At 55.0% G+C, this 11,637-nt stretch overlaps 1 protein-coding gene across 1 annotated transcript in view; it reads right to left on the bottom strand.

Annotated features, from left to right (window-relative positions):
• Window positions 1-766: 766 nt before the first annotated feature.
• The window catches only part of LOC135598205 (serine/threonine-protein kinase STY46-like), a 43,120-nt gene continuing 32,249 nt past the window's right edge, over window positions 767-11,637 (bottom strand). Inside the window, exons 4-5 of the mRNA XM_065091745.1 lie at window positions 1,132-1,266; window positions 767-1,053 (exon numbers count right to left, since the gene is read on the bottom strand). Of these exons, the coding sequence (XP_064947817.1) occupies window positions 976-1,053; window positions 1,132-1,266 (213 nt within the window). The 3' untranslated portion in view covers window positions 767-975. The remainder of the gene's footprint in view (window positions 1,054-1,131; window positions 1,267-11,637) is intronic.

Raw genomic sequence — 11,637 nt, 5'->3', positions numbered from 1 at the left:
AAAAATTAGTTTATAATCTTTAAGATTGAAATCCTATCTATATTAAGGAAAGAATTGAGCTTTTCTTATGTTAATCTTCCTTGAAGCTAGGGTTTTCTAGCCTCTATGAAGATATGATAAAAAGCTGACAAAATGATTGAAGAATGAGAGAAAAAGTCATAGGTTATTAGGTGAGTAAGAAGGATGAAACCAAAGAGGCACTTAAGAGGTTACTCGAGGTCAATAGTTTAATCTTATTATGCCTCATTTTAGTATAATTTTAAATCCGAACCCTTCCCAGCAGTACTTCACATTTATCTTTTCCCATTAGATTGATGACATAACTGCATCGATTAACAAACTTCGAACTGCCCCAAGGCCCGGCGTTTTGGTCTCACTTTCCCGGGGCCCACCAGTTTGCTCCTTCAAACATCAATGTGAGCGAGCGTAGAATGTGCGCCACCTTCGATAACGAGTATTGGGCGGTCTTCGAGGTCAATAATGGCCCGCCGGCGACGCTGACCGCTACCCCGTGGGGCACCCTTCCCTCCTGCGTACCCCGCAGCGATCTTCCCTTCTACTTGGTTGCGTCGGCCGGAGAAGTGCTGTTGGCTTCCCACTGTAACAAGACGACTGCAGATGGAAAGATCGTCGACAGCACCCGTGTCTTCAGGTTCGACCCTGGCGACACAGGCAGGCCGACGGTGGCCGTGGAACTGGAGGATATCGGGGATCGTATCTTGTTCTTGGGCACGTGCTGCTCCGTGTCCGTCGCTGTCGGAGATTGCTCTGGGATCCCGGGTAATGCAAATTCCACCTTACGAAGTGGTAACAAATAACAAAAACACAGAGAAAAGAATTAAAAGCATAAAAATTAAGAACCAGGAAAAACAAGCCATGAAATTTGAACACTGTACAGTTTTAAGGTACTATCTCTATCTATGGCTGGAAATTGCCGGTGATGAGATCGTACCTACATTTTGATCAAATGAAGTTTCAGTGGCCACGTCGTAGAACAGAAAGAAATCCACCTGATGACTTATCCTTACGGCAGTCATCGGATTCATCTTCGACCTGTTTGATAGTTTCAAAACCATCATGTCAAAGAAGTTTTGGAATTTAGGAACAGAATCCTAGGCTTAGATGATGAACCTCTTTAGCAATAAGCTGTAGTATCTCCAATATTTCTGAGAAGTCAGGCCTGGCAGTTGGATCTTGTTGCCAACACTTGTGCAGCAGCTCATCAAGCTTTGGATGAGTATTCTTTGGTAAGGTAGGCCTCAAACCATATAGAGTAGAAATTGAAGTAAAAAAGAATGTTGTGCAGGCACATATATAGTTTTCAAACATATATGTTTTTGCTATTGGGGGGAGTCTTGAGGCATTATTACCCCTATCATATTCCCCCCCGGAAGAAGCTATGCGTCGGTTTTTGCTATTGGGGGGAGTCCGAGGCATGGCTTTGTCCCTTGGTGTTTGCAGCAGTCTCAGGCGACGTGAGGTCGAGCTCGTCTAGAGCGGGCAAGCGGGAGTATAGAGCCGAGGAGGAGGACGCAGGGGGCTGGCCGCGATGGTGGTCTCGAGCATTATGCAGCCGAGGAGCACAACGCAAGCGAGCTGGCCGCGCGGGCGTGTCTCAGGAGCATGGAGCCAAGGAGCACAACGCAGGCGGGCGGGCCGCGCAGGTGTGTCTCGGGAACATGGAGCCAGGGAGCACAACGCAGGCGGGCTAGCCGCGCAGGTGTGTCTCGGGAACATGGGGCCAAGGAGCACGACGCAGGCGGGCTGGCCGCGCAGGTGTGGTCTCGGGCATTATGCGGCCGAGGATCACGACGCAGACAGGCAGACCGCGCAAGCGTGGTCGCGATGGTCATGCAGCCGAGTAGCACGACGCAGGCGGACAGACTGCGCGGGTGTGGCTGCGATGGTCATGCGACCGAGTAGCACGATGCGGGCAGACAAACCGCGCGGGTGTGGTTGCGATGGTCATGCGGCCGAGTAGCACGATGCGGGCAGACAGACCGCGCGGGTGTGGTCTCGGGCATTATGCGGCCAAGGAAGTGGCCTCGGGCATTATGCGACCGAGGAAGTGGCCTCGGGCGTTACGCGACCGAGGAGGTGGCCTCGGGCGTTATGCGGCCGAGGAAGTGGCCTCGGGCGTTATGCGGCCGAGGAGGTGGCCTCAGGCATTATGCGGCCGAGGAAGTGGCCTCGGGCGTTACGTGGCTGAGGAGGTGGTCTCGGGCATTATGCGGCCGAGGGTGTGGCCTCGGGCATCATGTAGCCGAGGAACAACTTTGTTTTGGTCAGCTATTGATCATTCAACCGCGGGCGCGGGCGACCAGGTTGCTTTTTCCCTGGGGAAGGTCAAAGGGCCGCCCCGGGAGTCACCGGCTTTCGAGACTGATATGATTAGCGCCTCCGTACTTTGCACCGCGCTGCCGTTAGCTGCCACGTCAGGCTATATTTATGGCGAGGTGACGTTTGCGTCTTCGCAGCGCACTTTCGGAGAGGAAGGGTCGCTGTTTTGGCGGGATGTGGCCTGTTTATAAGTAGCGTGGGGCAAGCCCCCTGAGGGTCTCCTTATCTATTCCGACTCCGCTGCTTCGGACTCCACTATTTTGTTTGCATTGATCGTTCTCCTCTTCTTACTAAAGGTCAGTAATGATGGTGTCTTCTTCCTCCTTCTCTTCTTCCTCTTCTTCGGCTAGAGCTAGAAGAATGGTGGTAGTGTCGAATCCAAGTTCGTCATCCGATGAAAAAGCGGCCCGGGCCCTCGAAGCCCTGATGTGGCCACACGACCATGACTCAACTGTGAGCGAGTCATTGCTTAGTCGCCTTTGGGATCTCTACAGCATCCCGGAGGAGTTTGTTCTCCTGGCACCTGAACCGGGCCAACGGTCGTACGACCCAATTCCGAGGGGTTTCGCCCTCACCATTGATGCTTTTGAGGCCGGGCTGCGCCTCCCCCTGCACCCCCTCATAACCTCTTGTATTTCACGGTGGCGCATCTCATCGTCTCAGATGTCGCCCAACTCCTAGCGCTACATCGTGGCGTTCCTGGGGGAATGTCATTATGCCAATATCGCCCCGACCCTGTCTCTCTTTCTTTCTTGCTTTCGCCTTTCCAAGGGGTCGGGGGGCTACTATCTGTCCGCCCGAGCGGGCTTTCGAGTTAGCGGGGCTCCCTCTAGTAATAAGGGGTGGAAGGAGCATTTCTTTTTCGTCAGCCGCTCAGAGGACTAGGGGTTCGGGGTCCGGTGGGCGGCGCGCACGATAGACAATGCAACCCCGGCTTTGGACGACATGGAGCGCCGAGAGCTCCGAAGGCTTAAAGAAATCCTCCCATCCTCAAAAGCCATTCGGAGTATGTCCGAGGAGTGGTTGGTCGAGGCGGGTCTTAGCCCGGTGCCTCGAGGTATGCCTTAAAGAGGGTAGTGGCAGGTCCTCATGTTTTTCGGCGTTCTGACTGAGTTTGGTTTTTTCGCGCAGAGATGGTGAACCTCACTGCCATGCGCGGGAGGAAGACTTCGTCGGCCGCATCGTCCCGTTCGCCGGCCGCGGCAAGGGTTGGTTCGAGGGAGACCCCGGTGGACGTCGAGGCCGGTCTCCCACGGAAGAGGGCGAGGGTTTCCTCGGGGGAGGTCTCTGGAGAGGTCGCGGTCCAGACGGCAGGGGTCATCACTACGCCGGCGGGCCACGCCGGGGGGAGCCCCGGGAGATGCGAAGCGGGTACCAGTAGGGATGCCGCGGTGGAGGCTCCCCGAGGTCCCTCCGTCCGTGACCTTTGTCGTCTGCTGACCGGGAGGGAGTATGAACCCTACCAGATGCGGGTGGTGGGCAGTCTCCCACGGGGCGAGGCTTCCGATCCACTGGTGGCCCGCTGGCTGGGCCTCACCCGGGGCAGCCGGGTGTGGGCCGAGGGGGATTCGGCCGCTGAGTTTGTCCGCGGGGGGCTTCATCCCGACATAGCTCGGGATTTGTATACGTTGCCCTCCGAGGTCCTCCTCGGCAAGTCTGCTAAGTCGCTGCTATGGGTGAGTGTTATCCCGCTCCTTTACTTACGTGTGCCCGGATAGTTTTTTGACTCGTTTGTCTGCAGGGCAATCATTACGCCGCGGCGCTGATGGACCGCGTTCGTGACGCGGGGCGAGTCATCGCCGCCTTGAGTGGTCGTAACGCCGAGCTCCGGAAACAGGTGGACGAGCTCCGCGCCGGGGGGGGTCCCGAGGCGATCGCGGCGGCTGAGCAGCGCGCCGCGGATTTGGATGCGGAGACAATGCGCCTTCGATCCGAACTTCAGGCGTTTGAGGCACGAAGTATGGAACTTTAGATGTATCTGAAGGCATCTGTGGCCGAAGCTCGCTCGGCGCGGGCGGATTCACTGGAGTTGATCCGCCGCCTAGAAGAGGCGCGCGCCAAGGCACGGGGGGCTTCCGAGGCCCTTAACGCCGAGGTCCGTCAAAGGCCGGAAAAGGACAAGAAATTGATCGAGGACTACAACGCTTCCTCGGGCTTTCAACTTGGCCTTGTTCGGATTGGGCGGGTCTCGTACGAATACGGGTACCGGATTGCCCTTGCCCATTTTAAGGGGCGCTACCCTGACCTAGAGATCGCGGAAGACCCCTTCGACTCCTTTCCTGAGGACATGGGTGTCGACATGCCGGAGGAGGTGCCTTTTGACGATAGCCCCGACGCTCCTGAATAAGTGTTGTCGTGTCTGTACTTTTCCTTTGTTTGTCTTGTTGCTTGGAAGTTTTGACATGTAATGGGTTTCTTGAATGAACGCAGTCTTTTTCCCCAATTTGTCTGCTTGTGTCTTTTGATGTTGCAATACAATTCTGTCTCTTAGTCAAGTCTCTGCTCACGGGAAGAACTTTTTGAGGTTTTGCGAATTCCAAGTCCTTGGCAAGGGGCGGCCCATCATCGTCGCGAGTCGAAACGTACCGACCCTGACAACTTCGGTCACCCGGTAAGGGCCTTCCCAATTGGGAGCCAACTTATCGCGCGCTCGGGTCGGATCGCTGACCTCGGTCCTCCGGAGGACTAGGTCGCCCAGTTTGATGGGTCGGGGTCGTACCTTTCGGTTGTAGACCCTCGCGACCGCTCTCTTATAAGAGAGGGCTTTTAAGTGTGCGTCGGCAAGCTGCTCCTCCAGCAGGTCGAGGGCGGCTCGAAGTCCTTCGTTCGAGACTTCCTCGTCATAGCTTCCTATCCGAAGGGTGGCAATGGCTACCTCGGGCGGAAGGACAGCTTCGGTTCCGAACGCGAGGCTGTAGGGGGATTCTCCAGTCGCGGTCTTGCGAGTGGTGCGTAGCAACCATAAGACGCTCGGGAGTTCGTCCGTCTAAGCCGATCGGGCAGCGGACACTCTTCTTTTGAGCCCATCTAGAATGGACCGATTGGTCACCTCTGCTAATCCGTTCGTCTGAGGGTAGGCCACCGAGCTGAACCTTAGCTGGATTCCGTGGTTCGCGCAGAACTCCCGGAACCTTCTGCCGGCGAACTGGGGCCCGTTGTTTGTGATGATGGTTTTGGGCAAGCCGAATCGAGTCACCAGGTTCTTCCACATGAACTTTTCTATTTGCCGCTTCGTGATCGTCGCCAGTGGTTCGGCCTCGACCCACTTTGTGAAATAATCCACACCCACGATGATGTATTTTCGCTGTCCCGAGGTTGGGGGGAAAGGACCGAGAAGGTCCAGCCCCCATTGCGCGAACGACCATGCGCAGTCGATGGGGGTGAGCGGGACCGCGGGCTGCCGGGGTGTGCGGGCGTGTTCTTGGCACGAACTACACTGTTGCACGTGGGCCTTCGCATCCCGGCGCATGGTCGGCCAGTAGTAACCTTGGCGAAGTATTTTGTGTGCCAGGGTTCGCCCACCAATGTGTTCCCCGCAGATTCCTGTTGAATCTCGTATTTTGATGATGAAACTCCTTGATATATGTTTATGATTTAATCTGCGTTTTGAGTGATGCAGGGTGCTTCGATTAGGATGAGACAATTAAAGCAGGAACATCATGTTGTGCCAGAGGAACATGTCAGAAGATTGGACGTCGGGCCGGTGGATCGGTTGACGTATCGACAGAAGGCTTCGGGTCGTGGACTCGGGCATCGGGCCAAGAAGAGCGGGTATTGTGCCAAGGATATCGGAGTTGCGGAGTCAACTGGCCGATTGGGCAATAGGCTGGAGGAAAGGACGATGCGCCGAAGAATCGGACGAAGCGTCGAGGGACCAATGACATGCCGGACAACTTGGTTAATTGCTTAGGATTAATTGTCTCGATCAAAGTTTTTGTTTTGTGTGTGTAGGATTAACTACGATGAAAGTTAGACAAGCAGCAGGAGTTGCGCCGGAGTCAAGTTCATGATCACGTTGGGAGTTCGAGAGTTCGACGGAAGTTCGGACGGTCGTCGGAGGTTCTGCGAGAATAGATCCGAGAAGTCTAGATGCTTGCCAAGCGAAGCTCGTCGGAACTCGCCAAGTGGATCGTCGCAAAGTCCAGGAGTTTGCCGGAAGTCCGCAGGAGCATCACCGAGGGTTCATCGGATGATCGACGGAAGTTCGCCGGAAACTCGCCGGAAGAAGCGATTGACGCACCGAAGCAAAGCTGCAGAAATTGTCTTAGATCTAATCGTATTTAGCACATTGATTAAGTTGAAAAATGGGAGGTGATCCCATTAGCTTAATCTTGGGGCAATTGGGCCCCTGAAAGACTGAAATTGGGCCGAATGGAGCTAACCATTCGGACCCTGATTGCACCAGGAGGTGCAACCGCCTAGGCCAGGAGGTGGCACCGCCTGGGCTAAGCCTCCTAGCGAGACTGGGCAGTGCAACCTCCCCAGCCAGGAGGTGGCACCGCCTGAGCTCAGTCTTCGAGCTAGACTGGGCGGTGCAACCTCCCTGATAGAGAGGTGGCACCGCCTGAGCTCGGTCTTCGAGCTCTGGTAGAGAGGTGCAACCGCCTCAGTCAAGAGGTGGCACCGCCTGGGGCTCAGTCTCCGAGCCAGACTCAGGAGGTGCAACCGCCCCTGACAGAGAGGTGCAACCGCCTGGGCTCAGTCCTCGAGCTCTACCAGGCGGTGCAACCTCTCCAGTCAGGAGGTGCAACCGCCTGATCCCGGAATTCCGGGATTTGATCGTTTTGAGCTCCAAATTTGAATTGGGTTGGGGCCTATAAATACCCCACCCATTCAACACTGAAAGTATAGAACACACACTCGAAATCTTGCTATCTTTCTGTGTTTCTTAGAGCTCAAAACTGCTAGTTCTCCTCTTTCTATTCTTCAAGTTTGAGTTGTAAAGAGAGGAGAGAAAACTTCTGTAAGGGTTGTCTCCTAAGCCCGCCAAAAGGAGTGAATCTGTAAAAGGGCAGTTGGCCTTCGCCTATTGAAGGAAGGCCTCTAGTTGACGTCGGTGACCTCGTCGGTGGAGGAAGCCAAAAGTGGAGTAGGTCAAGACTGATCGAACCACTCTAAATCTCTGGTTTGCGTTTATTTTGAGCACTTTATCATTACTGCAAACCTCCTACATAGCTACTGCTCTCTGCGCCTTTACGAACAAGTTTCTAAGTGCTGATCTTTCCGAATCTGCATTCAGACGTAAATCGGTGTTTTCATACATTACAGTTTACGTTTTGATTCTGCAAAACTGTCTTCTGCGCTTTTACAAACGAGTTTCTTTGCAGTTTACATTTACGTTTTGATTCTATTTATAACTGCAAACTATCTTCTGCAATTTTACGAACGAGTTTCAAGGTTTAGACGAAAATCTGCATTCAGACGTAAATATGCGTTTAGACGTAAATATGCGTTTAGACGTAAATCTACATTTTGCAGATTACTTTTTGAGCTGTACAATAGCAGCACACTGTCTTTCTACTTCTGCTTAAACCGCTTTTGATCTAAACAAGTGATTTACGCAATCTGAGCTTAGACGTAAACTGCGCTTAGACGCAAACTGTGTTTAGACGCAAACTGCGCTTAGACGCAATCTGCATTTAGACGCAAACTGTGTTTAGACGTAAACTGCACTTAATCTTAGAATCGGCTTTTGCATCAAAATAGTTTTTATCGAACGAACGCAGCTTTCGTTTTTAATCGCTGAAAGATTTCAACTGCACTAATTCACCCCCCCCCCCCCCTCTTAGTGCTCTCGATCCTAACAATTCCGTCATGGACCTCGGCCAGAACCGTCCGAGCTTCGTCGGGCTCCAAGCATCGTAGGAGGGGGTATGTGAAAGACTGCTTGTAAAGCCATCCACTCACCTTGGTATACCACGCGTGCGTGCGACGCAGGCGCCGAGCTGCCGCTTAGTCGGGCGGAAGAGTCCCGTCCTGTTTGAAGCGCAACAATTCTTGTACCCAGGTGGTAGGCGCGTCGCTCGAGGTTGCCGTCGCGACTTCGATGGCACGGGCAGGGAGCTCCTCGACTTCGGGCCTAGCTTCTAGGGCCGACTTTGATGCCAGCTTAGCTAGCGTGTCGGCTCACCCATTCTCTCCCCTCGGGATATTAGACAATGCAAAATGAGGGAACTTGGTTGTCAGGTTCTTTACCTGTGCCAAGTACTTGGCCATGATCGGGTCCCGAGCCTCGTATCCCCCATTGAGTTGCTCGGCTACCAGTTGCGAGTCGGTGAGGACGCGGATGGCGACCACCTGCATCTCGAGGGCCAGCCTGAGTCCAGCTAAGAGCGCCTCGTATTCCGCCTCATTGTTAGTGGCCTGGAACCCGAAGCAGAGGGAACGTTCGAACGACCGCCCGTCGGGAGCTTGCAACACCAGCCCCGCGCCGGCACCTTTTGAGTTGGCCAATCCGTCGACGTGCAGGACCCAGGCCTTGGAAGGTTGTTCGAGATCCTCGTCCCTGATCTAGGTTAATTCTGCTATGAAGTCGGCCACGGAGTGGGCTTTGATAGCGGTCCTGGGCACGTATTGTATGTCATGCTCGCCGAGCTCCACCGCCCATTTGAGGAGACGTCCTGCAACATCAAATTTAGATAAGATATGCCGAAGCGGTTGGTCAGTAATGACCTCCACCGGGTGAGCCTGGAAGTAGGGGCGTAGCTTTCGGGCTGACAGCACGAGTGCAAGCGCCAGCTTCTCGATCGGGGGGTATCGTTCCTCTGGCCCGGTCAGGACGTGGCTGGCATAGTAGACCGGGAGCTGTTCGCCGGAATCTTCCTTGACCAGGATGGAACTGACTGCGTGCTGGGAGGTAGCCAGGTAGAGGCCTAGCTTCTCCCCATGAGAGACTGAGGCAAGTCGGGGGAGGTTGGCTAAGTGTTGCTTCATTTGCTTGAGGGCTTCCTCGCATTCTGCCGTCCATTGAAAGTTTTTCGGGTTCTTCAACACCCTGAAGAAGGGGAGGCAGCGATCACCTGACCGGGCAAGGAAACGGGACATGGCGACGAGCCTCCCGTTAAGGCGTTGTAGGTCTTTGATCGTTTGAGGCGATTGCATATTGATGATCACTTGGACTTTCTCTGTGTTGGCGTCAATTCCTCTTTCGTGTATGATGAACCCGAGGAACTTTCCCGAGGTAACGCTGAAGGCGCACTTCGCGGGGTTGAGCCTCATGTCGTATTTACGCAGCGTGGCGAACGTCTCGGCCAGATTGGCTAGGTGGGTTCCCGCCTCTTGGCTTTTGACAATCATGTCGTCGACGTAAACTTCCATGTTCCGCCCGATCTGGTGGGCGAACATCTTGTTTACCGTTCTCTGGTATGTAGCCCCGGCATTCTTCAATCCGAAGGGCATGACCTTGTAGAAGTAGACCCCTTGATCGGTGAGGAAGGTCGTATGCTCTTGGTCTTCGGGTGCCATTCTGATCTGGTTGTATCCCGAGAAGGCGTCCAGGAATGAGAGGCGGGCGTGTCCGGCCGTGGCGTCGACCAACTGGTCGATTTTTGGAAGGGGATAGCAATCCTTCGGGCATGCATTGTTAAGACTGGTGTAATCAACGCACATCCTCCAGCTTCCATTAGCTTTCTTGACGAGGACTACATTGGATAGCCATTGTGGGTATCTGGCTTCTTCTATGAAGTCTGTTGCCAGAAGTCGGCCTACTTCTTCCCGTATGGCCAGCTGCCGATCAGGGGCCTATCGTCTAGGTTTTTGTTTTACCGGGCGGGCGTCGGGTGAAATGTTGAGGTGATGCTGCGCTACCTCCGGGTCGACGCCCGTCATGTCAGAGGGCGACCAAGCGAAGACGTCTTCATTCTTGCTCGGGTAGCCCTGACCCGATCCTAACCATCTGCTCCGGCCGATCTTCTAGCAGCGACACGTCGATGGTGGACCCCCTCGGCTCAGGATGGGAGGTTGGCTTCTTCGCCTCCAAGGGGTCCGCCAACGATCCCGGCGTGGGTCGGGAACTTCACAGTTTGGTAGTAGGTCGAGACGACAGCTCTGATTTTGTTGAGGGTCGGTCGGCCGAGAATGGTGTTATATGCAGCGGGAAGGTCGATTACCAGGAAGGTGGTCATCACCGTCTTCAACCTCGGCGGGGCTCCCAGGGTCAATGGTAAAGTGATCGCCCCTAGCGGCGAGATTGAATCACCGGTGAATCCGGTGAGTGCCGAGAACATCGGCTTCATGTTATCTCCGGATAAGCCGAGCTTTTGTAAGGCGTCGAAGTAGAGTATGTCGGCCGAGCTCCCGGTATCAACCATGATCTCAGAGGGGCTCGTCCTCCCTTTGGTGGAGTCCGAGGAGCAACGCCACGAACGGCTTTGGACGAGCGTAGGCCAGGAAGTTGAGCTCGAAGTCTCGGGCGAGCTGGTCGAAGGAAGAGATGGTCCCAGTCTTCAGGTCGCTGTACCATGAGCGGGCCGGTCCCCTTAGGGTCGTTGGGAACGCCCTGCACATCAAGGTGTCAGAAGTCCCATATAGCGACATTTGGGCGCGAAACGCGGCCACGTGATCCGCGGGGTCAGCGGCGTCGTCATAGGCGTCCAGGGATGGGAGCCGGAAGTGTGGTGGAATCACTTGATCTTGTATTTCGGGTGCGAACGGTGATCCTTGGTATCCGTCCGCCTCGAACTCCCCCTTTGACCTGCGAACCTCCTGTTGTACTTCGTCGAGGTGTTGATTGAAGAGGCGCAACTGGGCTTGCAGGGTGTTTGTCGAGTCCGCGGGTGGCACCTCAGGCTCTGGGCGGCTCGACGTGCCTTCTGCCTCTCGGTCTCCGAGCTGGGTCGTTCGGTTTCGAGGCAAAATTGGGTGCTTAGGGAGTGGCGCACGCATCCGGGCGGGGGGCTCACGCTATTGCAAAGGCTGGGTTGCATGTGGGGGTGTCGGTTGGGAGACGAGCGGGATGATAGTCTGCATCATGCCCGCCAGCGCTCGGACTTGGTGAGCGAGATCGTGGAAGGCTTCGGGCGAAATATGTGGCGGGCCAACAGGGACGTCGAGCGGCGACAAACCCGGGTCATTGAACAGCCGCCAGTAGCGCTCCGATGTCGTGGCAGGGCGCTCGTCGCAGGGTTCATCCCGCAGGGGATGTTCTTCTGGGGTGTTGATCGGACGCGACCCCATGGCTGCGGGTTCGCCAGAGTGGATCTGCTGATCGCTCGACATTCGGGCCCTTCCTCTAGCGCCAAAATGTTGCGGGAAACAACTGTATGCCGTGGCCTCGGGGCCAACGCGGCTTGGTTCGGG

This window comes from Musa acuminata, chromosome BXJ2-1 (assembly GCF_036884655.1).
Source record: "Musa acuminata AAA Group cultivar baxijiao chromosome BXJ2-1, Cavendish_Baxijiao_AAA, whole genome shotgun sequence".
Lineage (NCBI taxonomy): Eukaryota > Viridiplantae > Streptophyta > Magnoliopsida > Zingiberales > Musaceae > Musa > Musa acuminata.
This window is presented reverse-complemented; position numbering and strand designations above follow the sequence as displayed.